Source organism: Eumetopias jubatus, unplaced genomic scaffold, assembly GCF_037043125.1.
Source record: "Eumetopias jubatus isolate StellerSeaLion01/CBP00866 unplaced genomic scaffold, mEumJub1_p1.0 scaffold_13, whole genome shotgun sequence".
Taxonomy (NCBI): domain Eukaryota; kingdom Metazoa; phylum Chordata; class Mammalia; order Carnivora; family Otariidae; genus Eumetopias; species Eumetopias jubatus.
Genome location: NW_028274819.1, coordinates 1,793,712 through 1,817,421, shown reverse-complemented (window position 1 = coordinate 1,817,421; position 23,710 = coordinate 1,793,712). Strand labels below are relative to the sequence as shown.

The 23,710-nt window shown below is 65.7% G+C and overlaps 2 protein-coding genes across 2 annotated transcripts; both read left to right on the top strand.

Annotated features, from left to right (window-relative positions):
• The first annotated feature begins 12,179 nt into the window (after positions 1-12,179).
• Positions 12,180-20,096, top strand: TH (tyrosine hydroxylase). Its single transcript, XM_028118417.2, has 13 exons — positions 12,180-12,269; positions 13,768-13,983; positions 15,317-15,491; positions 15,780-15,868; positions 16,348-16,415; positions 16,668-16,718; positions 17,081-17,226; positions 17,307-17,442; positions 17,620-17,689; positions 18,367-18,423; positions 18,654-18,749; positions 18,964-19,097; positions 19,937-20,096. The coding sequence occupies exons 1-13, from the start codon at positions 12,180-12,182 to the stop codon at positions 20,094-20,096; spliced, it is 1,488 nt and encodes a 495-aa protein (XP_027974218.1).
• Positions 20,097-22,797: 2,701 nt separating this feature from the next.
• Positions 22,798-23,455, top strand: INS (insulin). The gene is made up of 2 exons (XM_028118258.1): positions 22,798-22,984; positions 23,310-23,455. Exons 1-2 carry the CDS (start codon positions 22,798-22,800, stop codon positions 23,453-23,455), a joined length of 333 nt encoding a protein of 110 aa, XP_027974059.1.
• Positions 23,456-23,710: the final 255 nt, after the last annotated feature.

The following is a 23,710-nucleotide window of genomic DNA, read 5'->3' as shown; positions in this document are numbered from 1 at the left end:
GCAAGGTCAGGAAGCGCACCCGGGAGAGAGCACCGTGTGCCCGCAGCAGCACTGCTTGGGGGCGGTGCCAGGCCCCGTGAGCTGGCTGTGGTTGCTGCCAGCCCGCATGGTCACCCCACCTCCCCGCCAATCCCACCACAGCCTGCCGGCTTGGGGTCAGAGCCCCTGCATGGGGGGCGGGCACCGAGGTCCATCGGGGAGTGGCCGAGCGAAGTCTCCTCTCCCACATGGCGTCAGGGCCAACCCCGCGGGCCCAGGGCCGAGCCTCCTTCCTGCCAGGCAGCATCAAACCCCGGGACCTAGACTCCGTGCCAGGGGCAGGAGAGCTCAGAATGGCCTTCCTGAGCCCTGGATGGGCAGGGGCTGTGGCTGGCCATCAGCCTGGGAGCAGGAGGCCTGCCGTCCCTGCTGGCCTGTCTGCCCCCGGCCCCCACGCACCCCACTGCTGAGTTGTCGCGGCCCAGAGGCATCCTGGAGCCTGTTCCCCTGAGGACAACTGCCCAGGTCCTGGGGGCTTGGCAGGACGCCCCCTGCCCTCCCCTCCCCTCTGTCAAGCAAGGGTGAATTGGGGAGGGCCTGAGGCTTCTTGTTCCATCAGGGAGAGGCCCCAATGCAGCGGGAGCTGGTGACCCAGGACTCCTGGGCAGGAGGCTGCTCACCCCCAAGGGCCCTGCGCCCGGAGCTGCTGTTCTGCTGACCGCCCAGCTGGAAGCGCCCGGGGCCTCTGCCTCTGCCCCTTCCTCCCTGAGCTGGAAACCGCCTCCTTTGGGTGTGGAGTATGGGGGGAGACCTGGCCTGGAGCTGGGGGCTCTCTCTGCTGTGGCCGCAAAGAACGGGGTCACATCCCAGCCTGGAGGGGGAGGCCCATGCCGTGCAGGTCCTGTTGGTCCTGAGAAATCGAGCCACATCCCACCACCAGCCCTCAGTGGTGGCAGTTGGGGGGGGCCGTTAGCTCTCTCAGGCCACAGCGACTACCACTGTGACACCAGCATCCATTGAGCACTGTGCATGGCCACGCGGGACACACCACGGCCCCATTTGCCTCCTGCCTTAAAGAATAAGAGACTCGGGAAGAGCTGAGTGCCCCCTGGGCACAGCAACCGCCTTGAGCTGGGGTTCCTCACGCCGGGAAGGGCTTCCTACCACGACCGCACAAGGGGGTCTCCGTACAGAGCACCCTGGTGTGCCCAGGTTCCCGGAGGGACAGTTTCCTGGGGACTTTACACCTGCTTTCTGTTTTAGGGGTGCTGGAGAGATAATCTGTGCTTTTCTCCTCCCTGCACTTCTGTAATGAGCATGGATTACCTTTATAATCAGGGTATCCATTAAAACTGGTTCTTCAGTAACAAACATAAAGCCACAAACATCCCATCCGCCCAACTCCCAAAGGATACCAAGTGCCCGGTGAAAATCTCAACAGGACCGAGGGACATGGGGGGAAATTCAGCTTCTCTCTGCTGTGGCCCCCAGCCCCCCCGGGCGCCTTTCCGGGGGCCAGCCCTGGCATCCAGGTGGTGGTGAGTCTGGAGGCCACCCTGCAGACGCACCTGGGACAGGCACCTGGTTCTCTCCCCCTCCCCGCCAAGCCTGGCCCCTGTGCGTGCGGCGCCCTCCCCACAGGCCCTGCAGGCGAGCTTTCTCAGCACCCAGGGCATGCCGGCCTCCAGGGGCCTCTAGATTTCCATGTTCCTGCAATCACTCTCCGGCGTGCGTGCGTGCGAGGAGTCAGCATGCTGTGCTCCCCGCGGCCCCAGGCTCGATCATGGACAGATAAGAGAAACAGCAACGCTCTCCTCCACTAGTAACATGTATCTGTTTCCGCAGATACGGGCTTGTGGGGCCTAATGAGACGAGCAAGCACTTTCCAAAACACTTCTACCGCAGCTCTGGGACGTCAGCAAGGCACCTCCGCTCGGCTGTGCCCAGACCACGTGCCCCCCCATCCCTGCCACCCCATGCGGGGCTGCCATGTGCAGGTGCCGTGGCCTGCCAATCCGGGTGTAGGGCCGGAAGGAACAGTCACACTGGAGCTGAGGAACGGCCAGGGATGCTCAGAGACGCCCCAGTGTGGGGAGCAAGTGTGAAAAGGCGGGCGGCTGCGTGCCATGCCCCTCACCCCTTGCTGCTTGTTTTCTCTCGTTCTGTTCACTTTGCTGTGTAACGGCAGATAACAGGCCATTATTGCAAAATCAATACATGGTCTCGATGCTTTCAATGCAGAAGAAATGAATAGAAACGGAGCCTGGCCATCTGGAGGGACAGGGCTTTCTGCCTCACCCACGGGGCCCCCAGGCTGTGCCTGTCCTGGCCCGGGTTTGAAGCCTGTAATCAGATCAGGAGGCACCGCCGGTTCCCGGAGGCCAGGCGGCCGGCTCTGCCCTCTGTGCTGGGCGGGGAGCATCCCTGGGCCGTGGGGAAAGGACTCATCCTTCCCTCTCTGCCCCCACCCGAGACCAAGGCAGGGAGGGTCTCTGCCACTTCGCCCCTGGGCTGGCCTGGGCCGTGTGACCAGGGCCCTCTGCCCCAGGCACCCCTCCACTGTCTGGGAGGGATGGTCTAGGCTGGGAGACAAGGGTCCCCGGGGGCTGCCCCCTTGGCTCTGCACCCTGGCGACCACGGCGTGCAGCCCACAGGGATGGAGGAAAGGCCCCCTGGGCACGTGTCTCTGTGCGCCCCAGGGTGGGCCTGTGTGTGCAGCACCCACCTGGGCTCCTGAAGAGGGGCTGCTGGCTCTGCCGAGTGTGGCCGAGAGGGACAGCTTTGACCCCAGCTTAGCCCTCCCCTGCCCTCAGGGCGTGCTGACCAGACAGGATAAAGGAGAGTAAAGCAGAAGGCAGCCCCTCCCTCGGCAGACAGGCCGGCTCTGGAGCCTCTTTGCAGGTACCCTTTCCGCTCTGTGTTGTGGATGTCCACGCACACGCTCACAAATCCAGAGCCAGGCTCCTGGTGGAGGGGGCCCTGCCCCACAGCCTGTGCCGAGGGCATCAGGCGTGTGAGTGTGTGTGCACACCTGCGTGCACAAAGCATCATCAATGCTCATCTATTTTAGGAGCTGATCACAAAGAGCAGTGCCCGCCGAGTGGCCCCGGGCGGCCTCCAACAGCACTGTCTGCAGCCGGCTCCCCACGGAGCCCCTCCAGCGTGACCCCCTCTGTGAGCAGCCCCCCCAGGGCACTCAGGTGGGTTGCAATCTTCTGCCTTTCTGGCCCCCTTCGCAGTGGCTGCTGCTGGGGGACACGTTCAGGTGGGATTTTGCTGGGTGGTTTGAAATTTGGAGAAGGACCACTGGGGAGCTCGTGCTCTTGGTGGCACCCACAGACACCCCCAGCAGCGGGGTCAGGTGCCCCTTAGAAAACAAGCTCCCCTGGGGCATCGGGAGCAGGTGGGGGTCGATGTCCGTTCTTACTGATGTCCAAAAATATGTGGGGATTTTGTTCATGGGGCCCAGGGAGGCCCCTCCTCTGGGATCTGAGGATGGAGGGGTGCAGGCAGAGGGAAAGGGGAGTTCCAGAAAGGGGGGCCAGTGGGCACCCTGGGCCTGCATGACAATGAGGTCATGCTGTCACCGACAGGCCCCGGGAGCCATGGGCAGCGCTTGAGTGAGAGTGTGACCGGGGCAGTGAACTTCGGGGAGATCACTGGGGCGCAGTGTCAGAGGACGTGGGGCAGGGAGAGAGGGTGGAGCGGCTGGCCAGAGGTGAGAGACCTCCAGACACATCTTGGGGGTCGGTGGTATGTGCCGCACAGACCACAGCACCCCAAACACCTGTGGGGACGTGGAGGAGAAAGACGCCCAGGCCGAAGGAGGTGGATCGGGTCGGGGGCATGAGTTCCAGCCACAGGGATCCCCATCTGGCCGCAGGCGAGGCCAGGGAAGGGGAGCCAGGATGCGGGGCACAGAGGAAGGGCAGATCCAGGTTGTGGGGAGACGGGTCCCCCCTGACCCAGGTGAGGGTGGGGCAGGCGTGGCAGGGGTCCTCCTGCCAGAGGAGGTCCTTTGGAGTTCCCATGTCCCCCCCCTGCCTGGAGCCTGTGAGATCCGACCCTACAGGCCCCCAGCTCCGGCCCTAATCCCTCACTTCCGTGGGTGCCTGCGAAGGTGGATTGAGTTTCTGCAGCTTATTCTCTGGCCCCCCAGACGGGCCCCCAGACAGTCTGGGCTCTGGGGCTCCCCGGTGCAGCCCCAGGCGGTCTGGACAGAGTCAAGCTTCTCACGTTACGGAGGGGGCGGGAATGGCTGCCCCCCCCCAACAGAGAGAGGGGCACAAGCCCCCGTCTGCTCCATCTTGAGGGGCGCGCCTGGTGTTTCTCAACACTTGTCACCCTGACGGAGTTTCCCTGCCTTTTGTAACCCCTGACCCTTTTGATAAACATCAAAACCTCAGCATCCGCCCCAGGAGGTCATGCCCCCGTGACAGCCCCCGCCACGTCCATGGGGACTCGAGACTGCTCACGCCAATCCGGAAGATCCTGCCAAGGCTCCTGCCTGCACTTTGTAACAGAGGCAGTAGCCTGGGTCTGTGCTCTTCTTATCCAAATGCAAAATCGCACAGTGATGGTGAATTCGGGAACACGGGGTCCCCAGGGCCGCAGTGGAGGGGGGAAGGCTGCGTTTCCCTGGAGGGGGGGCTGCTCCCTTCGGGGTGGGGCTCCTAGACAAGGCCCAGGCGGCCAAGACCGCGGCGAGAAAGGCCAACCGCATGACCACAGAGAAACAGACGGCCCGGGTTCCAGGGACACGTTCTCGCAGAAGAGGAACGGTGTCCGCAGCATACGCGGAGGTCCTCTGTCTCCCCACCTCCATGCGGAAGGCATGAGCACCTGCAGGGAAGAGGGAGACAGAGGTACCGCTCTTGCAAGAGGTGGACGTGACCAGGGAGCTCTGAAAGGACTGTCCAGCACGTCCCACCTCATGCCCATCACTTGGGCAAGACACAAAGTTCGTTACATGGGCTGTTGGGGAGGACGTGGAGCTCAGGCGCTGCAGGCTATGACGGTGTGTGGGGGGCGGCTGCGGGGTGGGCGCCAGGCTCCGAATACAGCTTGAGATCCACTCACCCTGCACGCTCGGGCACTAGGAGGTCCGGGCCCCGGGGGAACCTGGGTTTCCGCATATGTGCGTGTGTGTGCGTGCGCGCAGATGTGCCCAAAGGACAACCTGTTGTGTCTGTAATTCAAGTGAAAAACAAATAATGCAGATGTGGTGAAATTAAAACCCTCCTGCACCATTGGTGGGAGTGCAAACTGGTGCAGCCACGGGGGGCACGGCGTGCAGGGGCCTCAAACAAACACAGAGCTACCGTGGGATCCCACCACTGGGTATTCACTCCGAATGCGCGCAGCAGGGACGCGAGTGGAGGCTTGCACAGCCACGTTCACAGCCGCTGACGCAGGGAAGCAGCCCAAGCGTTGCCGACAGACAAGTGCATAAACGTGGTCCGTCCACACACCGGACCGTCACTCAGCCTGAACACGGAGGGACACGCTGACTCCTGCCACAGTGTGGGTGGACCTGGGGGACGTGACGCTGAGTGAGACAGGCCAGACGCAGAGGGACAAATACTGCAGGATTGCCCCCACATGAGGTCCTTAGAGTCTCCAGATTCACAGGGAACAGAGAGTGGACGGTGGGCGCGGGGGGAGGGATGGGGGTCGGTGACGCGGGGACAGAGAGTGGACGGTGGGCGCGGGGGGAGGGATGGGGGTCGGTGACGCGGGGGGACAGAGTGAACAATGGGCTCTGGGGCCGGGAGAGGGATGGGAGTTGGTGACTTGGGGACGGAGAGTGGATGGCGGGCAGCACCTGCCGCCCAATTTCCCCTGAACCTCTCTCTTCCCTTATTTAACAGACACCCGGAGCCCACTGTGCCGGGCTGGGACATGGGACGGGGGTGCCCACAAAGACATCCAGAGAGAGTGCTGGAAGGTTCTCTCCAACTACAAGACCCTCAAGGCAGGGACCCTGCTGTTTTCAAAGAGCACCCTGGGCAATGCTTATAGGGTGACCCAGTGAACACGCAGGTGGACACATGCAGCCCGCCCCTGCTTCCCGCCTTGCCCTTTCCCAGAGCATGAGCCTCGGCTTTGCTAGCTCCCTAGGACCCGCCGCTGGGGTGGGAGCTGAGGCCCTGTCTGGCGTCCACAGGAGACCCTGCGTGAGCTCGTGGTCTGGCCCCGGGTGGGGGCCGCGGCCGGTGGCCGGAGGGAGCTGGCTCAGCCAGGACGAGTTTATTAAAAAACAAGCTGGAGATCAAGGCGGGCCAGCTCATGTCAGCCGAGCTCATCCTGGGCCCCAGAGTCATCAGAAATAAGAAAGCGTGGATAAGCCCTGTCTAAATATCACGGCAAGCGGGGTCAGCGGCAGGCAGCCGGCAAATGTCAGCTGGGGGCGGGGGCCCTCCGCGCCCTTCGGGATTAGCGGGAGGCCCGGAATGGTTGTGCCCGCCTCCCCTGCTGCCTGAGGGAGGCCCGAGCGTGGAGGATTACCGCTGCCAGCGTCTCGGGGGGCAGGGGGCTCTGCTTTCGGCCCTGCTGGCCCCCGTAGGACAGGGGCCCACTGCAAGGGGGAGGCCGAGCGGGAGGAAGCTGAGCCTGGCCCGGGAGGGGGACACATCCAGGTCCCGGAGCCGGGCTGCCCACAGAAGACCCCAGCAGAGCGGGGGTGGGGGTGGGGGGGTAAAGGCGGTGACATTTAGGGAAGGGGTGGGGCTCCTGGCGGCCTCTGACGGGGCTCCTCTCCCTGTGTGACAGTGGCCCTCGGTCCCCTCTGAGCCTATTTCCTGCACGGGGCTGCGTGCTTCCTTCAGGGTGGCACAGCGAGTGCGGGTCACCCTCTCTGGGCCTCACGTGTAGTCGGCGCCCTGGTCCCCCGTCCTGGGCTTCCTGAGCCAGAGGGAGCAAAATGTGTCTTCGGTGGGCTGACGAGGGAGGACAGATGTGCCCTGCGTGGGGAGCGATCCTGAGTCTCCCGTGGGACCAGCACGCCACCCAGGGGTGGGACTGGCCAGCACAGCCCCATCCTGAAAATGTCGGTGAGGGGGCCAAGGTGGGACCTCAGAGCAGCTCCCCACGCCTCGCCGAAACAAGATGGAGAGCAGGCGCGGGCGGCCCCACACTCCCCACCCGGGAAGGCAGGTGGTGAGGCTGCGTGGGACTGCAGGCGGATGGGGTCAGGACCCAGAGGGTCCTCGGTCCTGGGCAGCCCCCGACCTCCAGCCTGCTGCCAGTGGAGGGGTGCAGGAAGCACGGCAGAGGTGCCTGTGGCCTGGGGATGCAGGGGCATGGGCCCCCTAGGCGCTTCCAGCGGGCCGGCCAGAGGAGGGCTAAGGAGGCGCCGGGCACCTGGAACCAGCCGGGCCAAGCAGAGCCCGGGGCGGGGGGGCCTCCAGGAACCCACCCTGGCTGCCCGGATGTTCAGCTGAGACGTTCAGCTCGTGTGCTCTGGGCACATCAGGCAGAGCACTCTGTCCCCTCCTGAGTTTTGGCCCCCGTGCCTCCGCTAATGCAGCCCGGGGCCTTGCGGGCCCATAGCCGGAAGCTGGCTCCCTTGTAGGTTGGGCAGGGTCAAGGGAAGAGGCAGTCCCTCGTCGCCGAGAGCGCTGGGAGCCTGGAGCAGCAGGACTAGGGGCAGGTGACTGGGACCCCAGGGCTGGCGGGGGGCGGGCACGGGGCCTGTCACTGTGCCCACGTGCTGCTATGAAAACACAGCTGTGAGTGCCTGCCCCGAGTGACTAATGAGAACGGCACGTCGCTCTTGTCTTTCAGCGGGCTCCGTTGTCAGCCGACTGAGAGCCGGTGGGAGGGGGCGGCAGGCGAACGGAGTCACTGCAGGGACCAGGCGGGGTGGGGGGCCTGGGGACAGATCCCAAGGAACCCAGAGCACCTGGCAGGAAGCTGAGGCCTCGGCCGTGACATGGAGTGAGGGTCTGGAGGGACGTGGAGCCAGGAGCCACCCCACGGGTCGGCCCACCGCGGCCGGTCAGACCTTCTGAGGCCCAGCTGCCCACTGCCTGCACACACCCGCACACACAAGCACCATTCAACACCCATCCACGTGCACGGACGCTCCCATGGGCACACTCACGCACAGACTGCTAAAGCTACCAGCGGAGCTTGTGAGCATGGGCTCCCGAGCCTGGCTGCACACATGCCCAGGGGCGCTCACAGAGCCATGTCGGCCTCTGCAGGTGACGGGGCTGGAGCCTTCCGCCCGGAACCCGGTGTGAGGCCAGCATCCTGCCCCTCAAAGGCACCTGAGCAGTGAGGAGTCGGGGTGCTCTGGGGGTTGGGAGTCACCGAGGACTACAGAGACCTCTCGCTGGCCAGGGCCACCTGACTCCGGGGCATCTGGTTCCCCTCGCCACCCCAGCCCAGTCCCCTTGGCCTCTGCAAATCCTGCAGGCCCTCCCTCCTTCGTGCAGGGTCTGGGTCTGACCACACTCGGGTCCTGCCCTCCCTTCCATGTCAGCACAGGGAAGCCCAGCCCAGCTGCCCTACCCCAGGCCCCCGCTGGAAGGACCCTAGGACAGGCACTCTTAGGGAAGGCGTGGACAGCTTTTCCAGAGGCCCGAGAGCACTAATCCCGGGTGTCGGGACGGGACAGGGGCCAGAGTCAGGATCCCCTTTCCCACCCTCCCAAAGGTGGATTGCCAGCACTGAGCCCAGAGCCCAACCTTCTGCCAGCCCATCCCCCCGCCCCAATGAGGGGTCAGCCTGGCAACGGAGCTGACAGGGAGGTCTGAAGGGAGCTCAGACAAGAGGCAGGAGGGAGGTCTGCCTGGAGGAGGAGGCGCGGCCACTGGGCCTGGGGGCCAGGCAGGACTTGGTCTGGGGAAGGGAGCCAAGCGGGTCACTGCTGCAGGGGGGCCTGGGGATGGGGTGGGGGGCAGGGGAGACATGGCCCGCTCCTCCCCTGTCTCTTCCTGCAGGTCTGACTCCCAAATGCCCAATTATCCTGAGTGCATCGGATCGACTGGTGGGGCGGTGGTTCTGGGTCCGACCTGCCCCCGCCGGCTTGCCCAGCTGCTCTGTTCCATCCGATGGCCTCGTTAGAGCTAATTGCTTTGACATTTCAGCTCTGACAGGGCCGGTGTGGCAGGAATCTTGGGTCTTCTTCCAGTGTGGGGGAGGGTGGGCGACTGCTCCCCTGCCTGTCCCCAAACGCGGAGAAAGGCCCCGGAGCCCCGGGGCTGCGCTGAGGCTGGAGGTGGGCGGCCCCGGGCAGGAGGGGTAGGACACAGGCCTCCCTGTCCCCTGCAGCCCCCAAGGACCATGGGGACCCAGGGGTGGCCCAGGGCAGCATGACATCCGGAGTGCCCCCAAATCCTCCGAGGGATGTGGTGTGTGCCCGTGCAGGCCCGTCTCCCTGTGAGCAGGGACCCTGGTCCCAGGCTGCAGGCTCTGGAGGGGCTTCTCTGGAGACCTGCTGCCTGGGGCCCTGGGGCTGTGTGTCCCACAGATGTGTGCCTCTCCCAGGACACAGACGGTGCCCACTGACAAAGACCTTCATCCTGCTCACACCATGGAACAACCTCTGACCCCCGATCGCCGGGGAGCACAAACCTGACTCTTCACAGGTGGTTTTCGACGGTGGGGCCCTGCAGAGCCACGGGATGAGGACCCCGGGGAGGTGCCCCCCTCGGGTTCCCTCGGCAGCTCAGCCTGGGCCCTCCTGTGGTTTGGGGAGGAGAGCAAGGGCGGGGGTCCCGCAGTGGGCAAGACAGGGGGCCCGGAGGGAGCAGCCCTGCCTTCGAGACAGGCCCCGAACCTGAGGCTGGAGGCCGCCTGCCCCACCCCTGCCCCACACCAGGCACCTGGTCGATGCCAGGGAGCTGCACACTGTCATTATGGGCCATTACGTCCTCTGGAGGCCGGGGCACAAAGAGGCCACTGGTGCTGAGTGCCCCGCCTGACTGCTGGGATTATTCAGGGTGATGGGAGGGGCGGGGGGCTGCACTGGGGGCTGGCCCTCCTCCCGATTGGGCCCCAGAGCGCACCCCCACTGCACTGGGTCCCGGACGCTCTGCTCCTCACCCTGCCCCCCCAAGACTGGCTTATAGCCCCAGGGCTATCTGGGTAGCAGAGACCCCATGTCCTCTCCTGGTGGCCACCTCCTCTGCAGTGGCTTGAAGCCCTACCCTCTCTCCCTGGGGCGGGGGCCACTGGTCTCGGTCTGCCTCTTGTGGCCTGAGGCCCTGGATCCTTGAAAGGAATGTCTTGCAAGCTGGGAATCCCGGGCTCGGGAGGCTGCAGCACCCAGAGAAATCACCTGCCTGGGGCCTCAGTCTCCCCTCTGCAGGACGGGTCTACGGACGCCTCAGCTGTCTGCAGGCAGGCCCTACAGATCACCGTCTGGCCTCGAGCCCCGGAGACCCTGGGTGCAGGGGGAGCCGCGGGCCAGAGAGAGGACACGAGGTTGTCTAGCCAGGAAAGAAGATGCTGGCCGGGGTGGACCCGGGGGTGAGGAGGAACGGCCCGGACTGCACCCAGGTTGGTCAGCCAGCCTTGCAGGGCAGGGATGTGTAGGAAAGCCTTCCCAGGATGGACCGCCTGTGCACTGACAGACAGACACCTGGTCAGGGGAAGCCGGAGGCCAGAGGAGGCAGCACGCAGCTCGGGAGTCCGCAGCTTCCGCCCTCCTGCCCACAGCCACCTGGCCCCGGGGAAGGAAGCTTAGCCCCCACGGAGCCTCCGTGCAGGCCCATGCCAGCTCAGGTAGGCAAAGGAATTAAAAAACAATATTTGTGTCAGCAGAAGACATTTGCTGAAAGGTTAAATCCACACTCAGCCGCTCCTCCGGCACAGTGCTTAACCCCCTGCCCGGCGCCCCCCTGGGCAAACCGGCAGGCCTGGATCCGCATCCCTAAGTGATCCCTTGCAGCCCACCCTGGACGGGCAGAGGAGAGCCTGCCCAGAGTTCCAGGAGGCCTGGATGCTGGCTGGGGACCCTGGTGCCCTGGGGTAGAGGCTGGCCCCGGCCCGCACCCTGGGGATCTCGGAGCAAATTCTTCCAGGGTCTTCAGGGCATACCGGCATCCCTATGGAAGACCTCCTCTGGGCCAGGCCTTAGTGGCAGAGGCCACTGAGACATGGTCTTGAGCCCAGAGTCTAGGAGATGTCAGGCCAAGGCCCACACCAGGCACCGGGAGATGCAGTGGGCCAAGCAGCTGGGGGTCCTGGCCTCAGGGTGTTGGCAGAGGAGGGAGGTTAATATCAAGGACAAGAAGGCACAGACGTCACAGAATGAATGGTGGCTGAGCTGGGTTTCGTGGAATGCATAGGAGCTCACCAGGAGAAGAAGGGGGTGAATATTGCAAACTGGGTATCACGGACCCCCAGGCCCTCTTGCAGCAGGAAGTGGGAGCAGCCAAGGGTGAGAAGATCAGCAGGGGGAGGTGGGAGGAGGCACTTCCCTCTGTACCGACTGAGCTCTCAGGCTGCTTCTGGAGGGCGATGGGGAGCCATAGAGGGTGGGGAAGTAAGAGAGTGTCATGGTCAGACCGGTTTGGGGGAAGGTCCTGGAGGAGAGGGGTTGCCCAGCCAGACACCCCTCCCTCCGCTTCCCAAGTTCCTCACACTGGAGGGATGGGCCTTTCTGGAACATTCCAGGTTTCATAGGCTGTGCCTGGGGATCCAGGCCCAGGGAAATGGGACAAGGGACAGCTAACGCTCCTGCTGGTGGCATCTAATGGAAACATGCCGTGGGATCCTGCTGGGAAATTTGATGAAGAATCTTCTGGAAAAGCAAATGTTCTCCTGACATCCCAGGTTGGAGTCTGGGTTTCTCCTCTCGGGGGTTTCCAGGCCACCTGCCACGTGCACTCTCGGGGCGCCCGGAATAGTACCCCCCTGTGTACCCACTGTCACCCCCACCTGGGGTGTGGAGCTAAGGGGACACCAGCTGTCCCCAGCCCCACAGAGCCCGTCCTCTGGAGCTGAGGTGATTCAGAGCGAGGGCCGTACCCCTGCTGGGCGCCTGCAGCGGGGACGCAATTAGATTTAATGGGACAGAGCCCTTTCTCCTGTGCGTCTTCGCTCCCGCCCACCGCCTCCCTCAGGCGGCAGGCGGCAGGAGAGGATGCGGGGAGGTGGGAGGTGGGAGACGGGAGACGTCAGCTCAGCCTATAAGAGGCCGCCCGGCAGAGGGCCGTGGAGGCGAGCCCCGGACGGACACCAGCGCCATGCCCACTCCCAGCTCCGCCTCGCCCCAGGCCAAGGGCTTCCGCAGGGCGGTCTCCGAGCTGGATGCCAAGCAGGCCGAAGCCATCATGGTAAGGGGGCTGCCGGTGCCTGGTGGCCAGCATGGGCTGGAAGTGCAGGGGTGTCCCCTGAAGGCTGGCAGGGTACCCGGACTCGGGGTCTATATGACGCCTCGGACCTGGGCACGGTGTGGGGTCCTGGCCCTGAGCAGCTGCTCTGCCCAGGCTGGTAGGCGACCCCCAACCACCCCACTGGGGGGTGTTTGAAGCTCTGTGGGTGGTTCCTCCCCAGCCCGGGGTGTGTGTGTGTGTGTGTGTGTGTGTGTGTGTGTGTGTGTGTGACAGTGCCCTGGGCCCTGGCGGTGACTCCTGGGAGGAGGTGCTGGCCACACGGAGGGGCAGACCCCAGTCTCCCATGAGCCCAAGGGTGATCGGGGCTCCAGGGCGATTTCCATCGTCATCCACCTGTCCACCGGCCACGCATTCGTACCCACGTATGACCTCCTGTCTTGAATCCCACCTCCCCTGCCTAGCCACCCTGGGCCCCTCTGACCACCAGGACAGTCCCCAAGGCATCACCCAGCACCTGGGGGCCCCCGAGGGCAGGAGGTCTATGCCGGGCATCCTCACCTCCATGAGGCTGGATAACTGGAGACCACTCAGGCCAGAAGAGGGGTCTTGCATGTCCTCAAGGATGCCCCAGAAGAATCAGCTCCCAAACATTTCAAATGGGCTCTGTTTTTAGACCTTGAATGAAAACATGGTTTGGGATCCGGAAATGTGATTTGCAGGCACCTGCTCAGAGAATTGCCCCCCCCCCCCGCCCTGGGTTCTCAGTGAGATGTCCTCCCTACCCAGCTCCCGGGGCCCACCCAGCCTTGCAGGTGCTCCCTGACCCGGGGCTGCAGCCCTGCTCTGCTCACACCCCCGAGGCCAAGCGGGGGCTCGAGGGGCTTCTCCTGCACCCTCCCCACCATGTTCCAAGACCCGAGGACACCAGAACCTTCTTGGAAGTTCAGCTCCAAGGGACGAGCCTCAGACGTTCAGCTCCTCCTTCACGCTGGCCTGGGGGCTCACGGTCTTGGGGACAGGCTGTGGACCAAGTTTGGCCATGTCCCTGTGCTGTGGGGAAGGGCCGGGGTTGGGGTGCCGAGGTGACGTCTTTCAGTGTGGCAGGCGTGGGGGTCCCTCCCAGGAGCCAGACCCCGTGTTCCCTGCCCTCCCCAGTGCTCTGGCCGACGTCCACCTCAGGGTCCCGAGTTACCCCTCCTGTCACCTCGTCCGGTTGGGACCCGGGGACAGAAGCAAGGCAGCATGTGGGGGCCGTGGGCCCATCCTCCCACCACACCAGGCCCTAGCCCGTGGCTCCACATCTTCCCGGCCACCCCCCAAGCCCCACTGGGTGGAGACAGGCTCTTAGTTCCGCCCCAGCAGGCGAGGCCCGGCCAGCCAGTCCCTCCCGTGGGCACAGCAGGGGCTCACGGACACGGGGGCGGGGGGGGGGGGGCTTGGAACGGGGTCTGGGGGCAGCCGAGTGCAGGGGGGGAGCTGGGCGTGTCCTGCACCGCAGTCCCCACGCTTCGTCGGGCGGCGACAGAGCCTCATCGAGGACGCTCGCAAGGAGCGGGAGAAGGCCGAGGCCTTGTCGGCCGCCTCCTCGGAGCCCGGGGACCCCCTAGAGGCCGCAGTGTTCAAGGACAAGGACGGGAAGGCCGTGCTGAATCTGCTCTTCACCCTACGGGGCGCCAAGGCCGCGTCTCTGTCCCGGGCCGTGAAGGCATTTGAGGTGAGGCTGGCTGGTGCGGACACGGTGTCCCCTCCACGGGACACTCATGCAGAGGCATGGCTGCTCACTGAGGGCCACCAGGGAGAGGGTCTCAGGAGCCCTGGGCCTGGGGGTTTGCACCCTGAGAGCTCTGGGGGGCCCCCACGGCCCTCACAGTCTCCCTCACGGTCTCGGGAACTCCCTGAGCCCAAACCACCCACCGAGCCCTGACCCCCTGCCATCCCCACACCCACCACGTCACACACAGGGTGACACATGGGGGCAGCGCATGTGGCTCCCAGCAGGGCAGCCTGGAAAGTAGGGGTCCCCACCCCCACCTGCCCCTGACGGGCTCTGGCTAATGTGATGGCGGATGGTATTAGTTGCTCTGGTCACATGAGCCCGGGCGGGACATAGGTTCCTGGCACAGGCTCCCAAATGACATTAGAGCCGGACTCCAGCTCCTGGACATCTGTGTGGCCCGAGGGCCCGTCGAGATCCTGCATCCTTGTTGCTGGGTAACGGGCGACGGATGGGAGGTGGCGGCGAGCAGAGCCTTCCTGCCAGGCCCCAGGGCGCTCAGTGGCGCTGAGCGGGGCATTGAGCCTCCTGGGTGCGGGGGCCACAGTGGGGCCCAGGGCCCGCCCCCCAGCCCCAGATGAGGCCACCAGGGGTGGCGGACCTTCCGAATAGCGGCTGGGGACTCAGGCCCAAGGGACGCGTCACGTCACCCAGAAGACTGGGTGGAGGGGCCGCGCTGAGGACTCCCATCACACAAACTGGACAAAACCCCACCTCCCAGCCGCAACCCCTCCCCAGGCCGCAGGCTCTGACCCGCGTGTGGAGGGGGGCTTGGGTGCTCCTGGCCGCACACATCCAGGGCGGGGCCGCAGGAGCTGAGCCCACGGAGCTTCTGCCTTCCCATCCCCCTCTCACGTCCCTCCCGTGTCTGTCTCTCTCTCCGTCTCTCCATCTCTGTCTCTCTCTCCGTCTCTCTCTGTGTCTCTCCATCTCTGTCTTTCTCCATCTCTGTCTCTCTCTCCATCTCTCTCTGTGTCTCTCCATCTCTCTATCTCTCCATCTCTGTCTTTCTCCATCTCTGTCTCTCTCTCCATCTCTCTCTCTATCTCTCCATCTCTGTCTTTCTCCATCTCTGTCTCTCTCTCCATCTCTCTCTGTGTCTCTCCATCTCTCTATCTCTCCATCTCTGTCTTTCTCCATCTCTGTCTCTCTCTCCATCTCTCTCTGTGTCTCTCCATCTCTCTATCTCTCCATCTCTGTCTTTCTCCATCTCTGTCTCTCTCTCCGTCTCTCTCTGTCTCTCCATCTCTCTGTCTCTCCCTTGCTCCCTAAGACGTTTGAAGCCCAAATCCACCATCTGGAGACCCGGCCCGCCCAGAAGCCACGGGCAGGGGGCCCCCACCTGGAGTACTTTGTGCGCTGTGAGGTGCCCAGCGCTGACCTGCCCGCCCTGCTCAGCTCTGTGCGCCGGGTGGCGGAGGACGTGCGTGGCGCTGGGGAGAACAAGGGTGAGGCTGGTTCCTCTGTCCTTGTGGGCAACCCCTGACCTTGAGATGGGGACACAGAAGCTTCCGCAGGGGACCCCTGAGGGGACCACACGTGAGGCCCAGGGGGTCCCCTCTCTGCCGGCTCAGGCCCTCCGCCCATCTGTGTGCTGGCCGGGGCACCTCTGGGACCTGCCCGCTGTCACGCCCCCACCCCCCACCCCGGGCCCTGCCAAGGAAGCCGCAAGGGAGGCTGCTTCCAGGCCGGCCTGACGCTCATGCAGGCCCCTGTTCCCTCCACCCTCCATGAAGTCCTCTGGTTCCCGAGGAAAGTTTCTGAGCTGGACAAGTGTCACCATCTGGTCACCAAGTTTGACCCTGACCTGGACTTGGATCATCCGGTAAGCGGGTGCCCCCGGGCCTCCTGGCCTCCTGTATCCCTGTTCTCATGGCCAGGGTGTCATGGATGGGGCGTCACTCTGTCTGTCTGCTGCCCGGCTCCCGGCAGAACCACCGAGGCCGGGCTTGGTGCAGCCCCCAGGCACCCTGCTGTGCAGGGCAGGGAAGGGGCAGCCGGTGGGCGGGGGGGGGGGCGTGCATCGGGCAGGGAAGGGGGCGGTGGGCAGGGAAGAGAAGTGGCGGCAGGCAGGGAGGATGTGTTGGGCAGGGGAGGGCCAGTCGGGCAGGGGAGGGGTGTCGGGCAGGGAAGGGAAGGGGAGTCAGGTGGGCAGGGAGGGGGGAGTTGGGCAGGGGAGGGGGGCTTCAGGCAGGGAAGGGGCATTGGGCAGGGAAAGGAAGGGGTGTCAGGTGGGCAGGGGGGGCATCGGGCAGGGAGGTGGCGGGCGGGCAACCTCCTGAGCGCGGGCGGCACTGCCCCCAGGGCTTCTCGGACCAGGCGTACCGCCAGCGCCGGAAGCTGATCGCGGAGATCGCGTTCCAGTACAAGCAGTAAGGACCCTGCCGGCCTCGGCCTCGGGGAGCCAGACCCCGTCTTGGAGCCTCACCCTGGCAGGGGGGAGGGCCATCTCTGTCACCAGCGCCGTCACTGTGGCCACTGGCTCGGGGCCCCGAGCCCAGCCGAGCAAACAGGAAGCTGCCGAGGCCCCGCGGCTGGCCGGCGCTCAGCCCCAAGCCCCTCCTGTCCGCCCCCCTGCCCGCCCTCCCCGAGAGGCCCCTGCTGACTGCGCACCCACTCCGCAGCGGCGACCCTATTCCCCGCGTGGAGTACACGGCCGAGGAGATTGCCACCTGGTAAGACCCCGGTGGCCCTCCCGGGGCAGAGGGGACAAGAAGGGCCGGGTGTGGAGGCCAGGTAGAGGAGGGACTTCCCAAGGCCCTGACCGTCCACCTGGGAGGAGAGGCTGCTGCTGGGTCCGGTCATCCCCGCAGCCCTCTGTCCCTCGGAGCCCCCCCAGTGGCCAGGGTCTTCAGGGTCCAGCGAGAGGCCTGCAGTGGGGGCCCCTGCAGAGCCTCCCCGGGTGGGGGGGGGCAGAGAGGAGCGCCCACAAGGACGGGCTGCTCTATGTGGGGAGGGGCCGGGGTCTGGGTGGCCAGCGGACATGGCCACGTGGGGACGGGAGCCCCGCAGCAAGGCCTGAGACCCTTGCCTGCAGGAAGGAGGTCTACACCACCCTCAAGGGCCTCTACGTCACACACGCCTGCCGGGAGCACCTGGAGGCCTTCCAGTTGCTGGAGCGCTTCAGCGGCTACCGGGAGGACAGCATCCCCCAGCTGGAGGATGTGTCCCGCTTCCTGAAGGGTGCGTGGGCCGCAGGGGAGGGGCCCGCAGGAGGGAGGCGCCCACCCAGCCTGGTGCCCTGACTCCCATGGCCCTTGCAGAGCGGACGGGCTTCCAGCTGCGGCCCGTGGCCGGCCTGCTGTCCGCCAGGGACTTCCTGGCCAGCCTGGCCTTCCGAGTGTTCCAGTGCACCCAGTACATCCGACACGCGTCCTCGCCAATGCACTCCCCCGAGCCGTGAGTGTGCACCTGCTCCCCACGGGGCCCGCCCCTGCTGCCCAGCCTGCTGCCCGGCCTCGCGCAACGGGACCAGAGGGGTGCCCACCTGCAAGCAGACGGAACGTGGGGGAGGGTGCAGGGGGCGGGCTGTCGGCACCCCAGCCCCCCAGCCGCCCCTTCTCCCCACCCCCACAGGGACTGTTGCCATGAGCTGCTGGGGCACGTGCCCATGCTGGCCGACCGGACCTTTGCTCAGTTCTCCCAGGTGTGTCTCAGGCCTCAGGCGGGGGCCGCTGTGGTCCGGGGCCGGGGGGCTGCACCTGCCGGCCATCCCTGGCACCATGCTTGAGTCCCTTGGCGGCTGGACATTATCCGCTTGGGTCCAGGAGGCTTCAAGGAGACTGGATGATCCTGGAATAGAGGGGCGGGTGGGCCATGGCGGGTGTGCTTGGACCCACTCTAGGAAAACCTCCTTATAAAAATGAGTCAGCCCGGCTGCTTGCCGAGCCCACAAGCGGGGGCCGGGGGGCGGGGTCCCATGGCCTGTGCTGCCACCTGCTGGCTTCCTGAAGAACAGCAGAGAGCTGTCCTGGTCCCTGGATTGATCCTGGGAGGGTCCCTGCATCCCAGGAGGGTCCCCCATCCTCGGAGGGTCTCTGCATCCTAGGAGGGTCCCTGCATCCCAGGAGGGTCCCCCCATCTTTGGAGGGCCCCTGCATACCTGGAGGGTCCCTGCATCTCAAGAGGGTCCCCCATCTTCGGAGGCCCCCTTCATACCTGGAGGACCTCTGTATCTGGGAAAGATCCCCCATCCTGGGAGGCTCCCCACATCCTGGGAGGGTCCCCGAAACCCCAGAGGGCCCCTGGAGCACCCTCACCGCATGCAGGCGCCCATGTAGGGGTGGGCCAAGCCTCTCCCTTCTCAGTCTCCTGCCTCCACAGGACATCGGGCTCGCGTCCTTGGGCGCTTCTGACGAGGAAATCGAGAAGCTGTCCACGGTGGGTGCCTTCCCCTGCAGGGCCTTGGGGGCGTGCTCAGGACACCTGGGTTCAGGCCGGAGGGGCCCCCATCTGGGCTGAGGTCCCCTCTTCTGTCCAGGGACTGTTACCTTTACGCTGTGATTCCCAGGGCCGGCCGGGCTCTGCCGGGGTTGGGGGTGGGGCGGGGCCGAGCGTCGTGGGCTGGCGGGGCCGCGGCTGTGGGCACCATTGCAGTGCTGTCCCCCCAGCTGTACTGGTTTACGGTGGAGTTCGGGCTGTGTAAGCAGAATGGCGAGGTGAAGGCCTACGGCGCTGGGCTACTGTCCTCCTACGGGGAGCTCCTGGTGAGGCCCGCCCCTGCCGTGGCCCCCGGCCAGGAGGGTGCTCACCCTGGGGCTCCCGGGGAGGTGGGAGCAGGGGATGACCGAGGAAGCTCGTCCCGCGCTGTCCCCAGGCCTCTAGAGGACCCCTGCAGGGAGGGTGTGGAGTCAGGATGCGGCACTCGGTTCCCTCCGGGCCCGGGGCGTGGGGGTCCTGTGACCCATGGCCTCCTCCCAGCACTCCCTGTCTGAGGAGCCTGAGATCCGGGCCTTCGACCCCGACGCTGCAGCCGTGCAGCCCTACCAGGACCAGACCTACCAGTCCGTGTACTTTGTGTCTGAAAGTTTCAGCGACGCCAAGGACAAGCTCAGGTGGGCCAGGGCTCCCAGGGCTGAGACTCCCCCCACCACACCCCCAGACTGGGCTAGCCTGCAAGCAGGGCCTGGTGTGCACACCCCTCCCACCGTTGGCCCCCCAAAAGTCCCGGGGGGGGCGGGGGGGGGAGAGCTGCCGGACTGGTGGTCAGGTCAAGGCCAGGTTTCAGGAGGCAGAGTTTGACCTTTATAAGAAGGATGTGTGGGGCCCTTCCCAGCCTCCTGCCTGCTGAACAGCTGGGCCCATGGGGTGGGACAGAGGGGCAGGGGTGGCTGAGGGTGGGTGGGGGAACCCCGGGGGGCCTGGAGGGGGCGAGGAGCCTCCAGGGCCGGGGGCTGAGGGTGCGTGACCAGTGGTGTCTGGGAGAGGGGGCAGAACCTGACGCATCCCACCTGCTCATCCTCAGAGAGAGTCTTGTTTTCCAGCTGAGGGAAACCGAGGCCCAGGGGCTGTGTGTGCAGAGTGGAGGTGCGGGAGGGCCGGATCCCACAAGCAAGTGTGGGGACAGGAACAGACCTGGGGCTCTCTGGGGCACACAGCCCAAGAAGGCCTCCTGGAGGGGTGGGGTGGGATGGGGGTCCAGCCGAGGCCCGCTTGGGAATGGCCTGTCCTTCCCCTGCCCCCCACCCTTGGAGCAGGTCTCGATTCCCCATCTTGTCCAGTTGGTCGGTCGCAAGAAGCTTTTGGGGCCTGGGCTTGCCCCGCACTGATGATGTGCCCCCTCTCCTGGGGGCCGCAGACTCTGCCCCAAGCTGCCCCTGCTCCTCCCCACCTCCCCAGTGGCCCCAGAGTCCCCACCAGGTGACCGAGGGTCCATACGCCCTCCCCTCCCTAGGAACTACGCTTCCCGCATCCAACGCCCCTTCTCTGTGAAGTTTGACCCGTATACCCTGGCCATCGACGTGCTGGACAGTCCCCATGCGATCCGGCGCTCCCTGGAGGGCGTCCAGGATGAGCTGCACACCCTCACCCACGCGCTGAGCACCATCAGCTAGGAGCAGTGGGAGGGGCCCGAGGTCTCCCCACCCCTCCCTAGCCTCCCCCTGGCCCCTGCCCACGTGAGGGGCTGGATCACTGGGCACCCCGAGAGCCCGCCAGAGACCCTCCCTGCTGGAGGGCACCCCGTGGACCCCCACCCCACTGCTTCTCAGCTCTGCCTGCTGTGTCCTTGCCCCTCCCATGCTGCCCACGCCGCCCACTCGCAACCTCAATAAAAGAAAGAATCCCTCTGACCACCTCCCTGGCCTCCTCTGTGTGCCGGGCTCAGGGCTGGGGCCCCTCACCCCCTGCTCCTAGCCTTGCTCAAAGCTTTCTCTTCTGCCTCCCGCCTTCTCCGAGACCTCACCAGGCAGCCCAGGCCAGATAGCAGATGCCCTGCTCACCCCAGAGGACCAGTCTGTGCTGAGCTCCCAGCAGCTCCAGGGGGCGGAGGGGGTCCTGGCTGAGCGCATCATCCCCGTGGGGGCCGGGGGGCAGGGGCTTCGGGAGCCGCACCTGGGGCTCACAGCTCTGCGTTTGGCGGGTGTGGCTTCCAAGGCAGGGCTGCAGGCTGGGCCCTCCCCACAAGCCGGGTGTCCCCACTAGAGGACAGGGGTACAGGGGCCAGCCCGTAGCAGGTGCAGGAACGGGGCCCTGAGGCATCCCACCCGCACAGAGCAGGGCCTGGAAATTGTCCCCAAAATGTGTGCTGATGGGGAGTCCAGCTGAGCTGGTTCCCAGATAACCTCCCTGGGCCTGAGTCCCCCAGCAAGGCAGCTGCGGGCTGGATTCCGGGCTCTGTGAGCTGCCCCTCAGCTCACTCAAGGGGTCTGACATGGCCCTCCAGCGGGAGGCCCCGCATCCTCCAGGGCTGGCCCAGCCCAAGCCTGGGGGCTTCCTGGGATGGGCCTGGCTCCTCCCTTGTTGCGGGGTGAGAAATGCCCACCGGTGTCCCGGGCCCTGCTCACCCGTGGCAGCCACGCCTGCCACGCACTGCCAGGGCCCTGCTCACCCGCGGCAGCCACGCCTGCCACGCACTGCCAGGGCCCTGGCATTGAGCTTTTAGTATGTCAGCCCCAGCAAACTGCTACTCATCTGTCAAGGCCCTCTGGGGCAGAAGCTTCTTCCCCAGCCCTCCCTGGTGGTCTAAGCACCTTGCCCATCCCAGGCCTCCCCTACCTGCCTCCCTCAGCCCACGAGACCCCAGTGGGGGCCATTTCTGAGGGCTGTGAGCCCCACTGAGACCCTGGGGAAGGGGTGAGGGCTGGCCCTGACCCCCGAGCTCTACTGGCCTCTGGGCTCTGCCCTCTCACTGGGGTCCTGCTCCACCCACATCTTCCCATCCTGCATGTTCCTCTCAAGAGACCCCCAGACCTTCCGTGGCTACAGAGGGCCACGGGCTGCGTGGTGGCTGTGGGGGTTGCCGCGAGGCCTAGGCGGAAGCAGCAGTGGGGAAGGCACCCCACAGGATCAGGGGCATCCACCCTGGGCCGAGCGCGGCGTGGGGGAGTTGCTGAGCTCGGAGCAGGTGGGCCAGGCCCCTGTAGTCCCCCGGTCGTGCGGGGCCACAGACCAGGACTGCCCGGGCAGAGGGTCCAGCCTGGAGACTGGGGTCCATGCTGAGGCAAGGGCGCAGGATGCCCCCAACCCTTCCTGCCCACTTGGTCTGAGGCAACAGGAGGAGGCAGGGCTCAGCCTGTCACAGACCCTCGTGGTGTCACGGTTAGACATGGCAGGGGGAGGGGGAGAGGGTCCTGACCTCTCTCCTGGTCCTGTCCAGGGGGCTGGGGAGCACCCCAGGGGCCCCAACCGTATATATGAAAGCCCAGGGAGTCGATGGTCTGAAAGGGGTCAGCATGGGGGAGCCGGGCAGGGCCTCCAGAAGCAGGGGTGGCATGGAGGGCGAACATGGGCAGGAGAGAGGGTGTCTGCTGCCCCCACAGCAGAGATGAGAAGCAGGGCCTAGCCCGAGTGTCCACACAGCGGCTGGTCCCCAAGCTCGGCCCTCAGTGCAGCACCCTGGGTGCTGAGGGTCTCAGCAAGGTTGCCGTGCTGGGGTGGGGGTAGGGCTGTGAGCAGGGACGAGATGCTCCGCCACACCTCCCCCATGGCCTTGCATCATCCAAGGGGCCCAGGGGGCAGACAGGGGTCCAGGGGCCGGGCAGAAGAAGCCCCCTCCTCTGGTCCCGGGCTCCCCTGGACTAATGTGGAAAATGTGGCTCAGGCAAGGCCCTGGGGGGGTGGGGGCTCTGCTCCTGTGGAGACATTTTCCCCCAGCTGTGAGTGGCCATCAGGCCCCTCGTTAAGACTCTAATGACCCACAGGTGCTGACGACCAAGGAGCCGTTCCCGCAGACCCAGCACTGGGGAAATGATCCAGAAATTGCAGCCTCAGCCCCCCGGCCATCTGCCACCCCACTAGGGGCCCTAATGGGGTGGGCAGTGGGATCAGGAGCTATAAAGCTAGGAGGGCCCCGCAGCACCCAGCCCCCCCGGGACCAGCTGCACCCTGACACGGACGGCTAGCAGGTGTGTCCCCGTGGGCTCCTCGTCAGCCTGGGGCTGCCCCGCTGAGGAGTCCGGGGTGTCTGGGCCCCAGGAGGACAAGAGCTCCTACCTCAGAGCGTTTGGGGGCTGAGCACAGGGTGGGGTTCCTGGGTGGGGCACATGACCCTGCCAGCCTCAACCCCCTCTGTGCCCCAGGTCCCCGTCCCCCGCCATGGCCCTCTGGACGCACCTCCTGCCCCTGCTGGCTTTGCTGGCCCTCTGGGCACCGGCCCCAAGCCGAGCCTTCGTTAACCAGCACCTGTGTGGCTCCCACCTGGTGGAGGCGCTCTACCTGGTGTGCGGAGAGCGCGGCTTCTTCTACACGCCCAAGGCCCGCCGCGAGGTGGAGGACCCGCAGGGTGAGCCCCCACGGCCCCCACCTTGGCTTCCCACCTGGCACGGGGGGAAGGCAGGCGGGATCGTTAAAAAGAACAATGACATGCCCTTGGTCACGTCCTGCAAGTGACCAGCTCCCTGGTCAGTGTCGGGCAGGAGGGACGCGTGCGCAGACTCCAGCCTTGGGGCCCCCACCCCCGGGGCCTGGGAACAGGTGGCAGGGTGCATGGGCCCCGTGCCAGGCGGCAGGCACCCTGCTGTCCCGGCAGAGGCCAGCACGGGAGGGTGGGCAGGCAGGGGAGAGCGTTCTCTCCCCGACCCGCTCCCCCCTTGTTTGCCCACCCACAGCGAGGGACGTGGAGCTGGGCGGGGCGCCTGGCATGGGCGGCCTGCAGCCCCTGGCCCTGGAGGGGGCCCTGCAGAAGCGGGGCATCGTGGAACAGTGTTGCACCAGCATCTGCTCCCTCTACCAGCTGGAGAATTACTGCAACTAGGGCACCTCCCCGCGCCGGTGGCCCTGAGACTTCCGTGCCCTGCACCCCAAGCTATTCAATAAACCCTCTGAATGAGCCTTACGGGTGTTGTCTGTGCGGCGTGGGGATTGAGGTGTCGGCCAGGGGGCCGGCAAGACGACTGCCTGGGCCATGGGGGCCCTTCCAGGGACCCTCGTCCTGTTCTCTCTACACCAGCCCCTCCAAGCTTGGCCCCTGCTCACTGGGTGCCCACAGGCAAGCTCCTGCCCTGGGTGC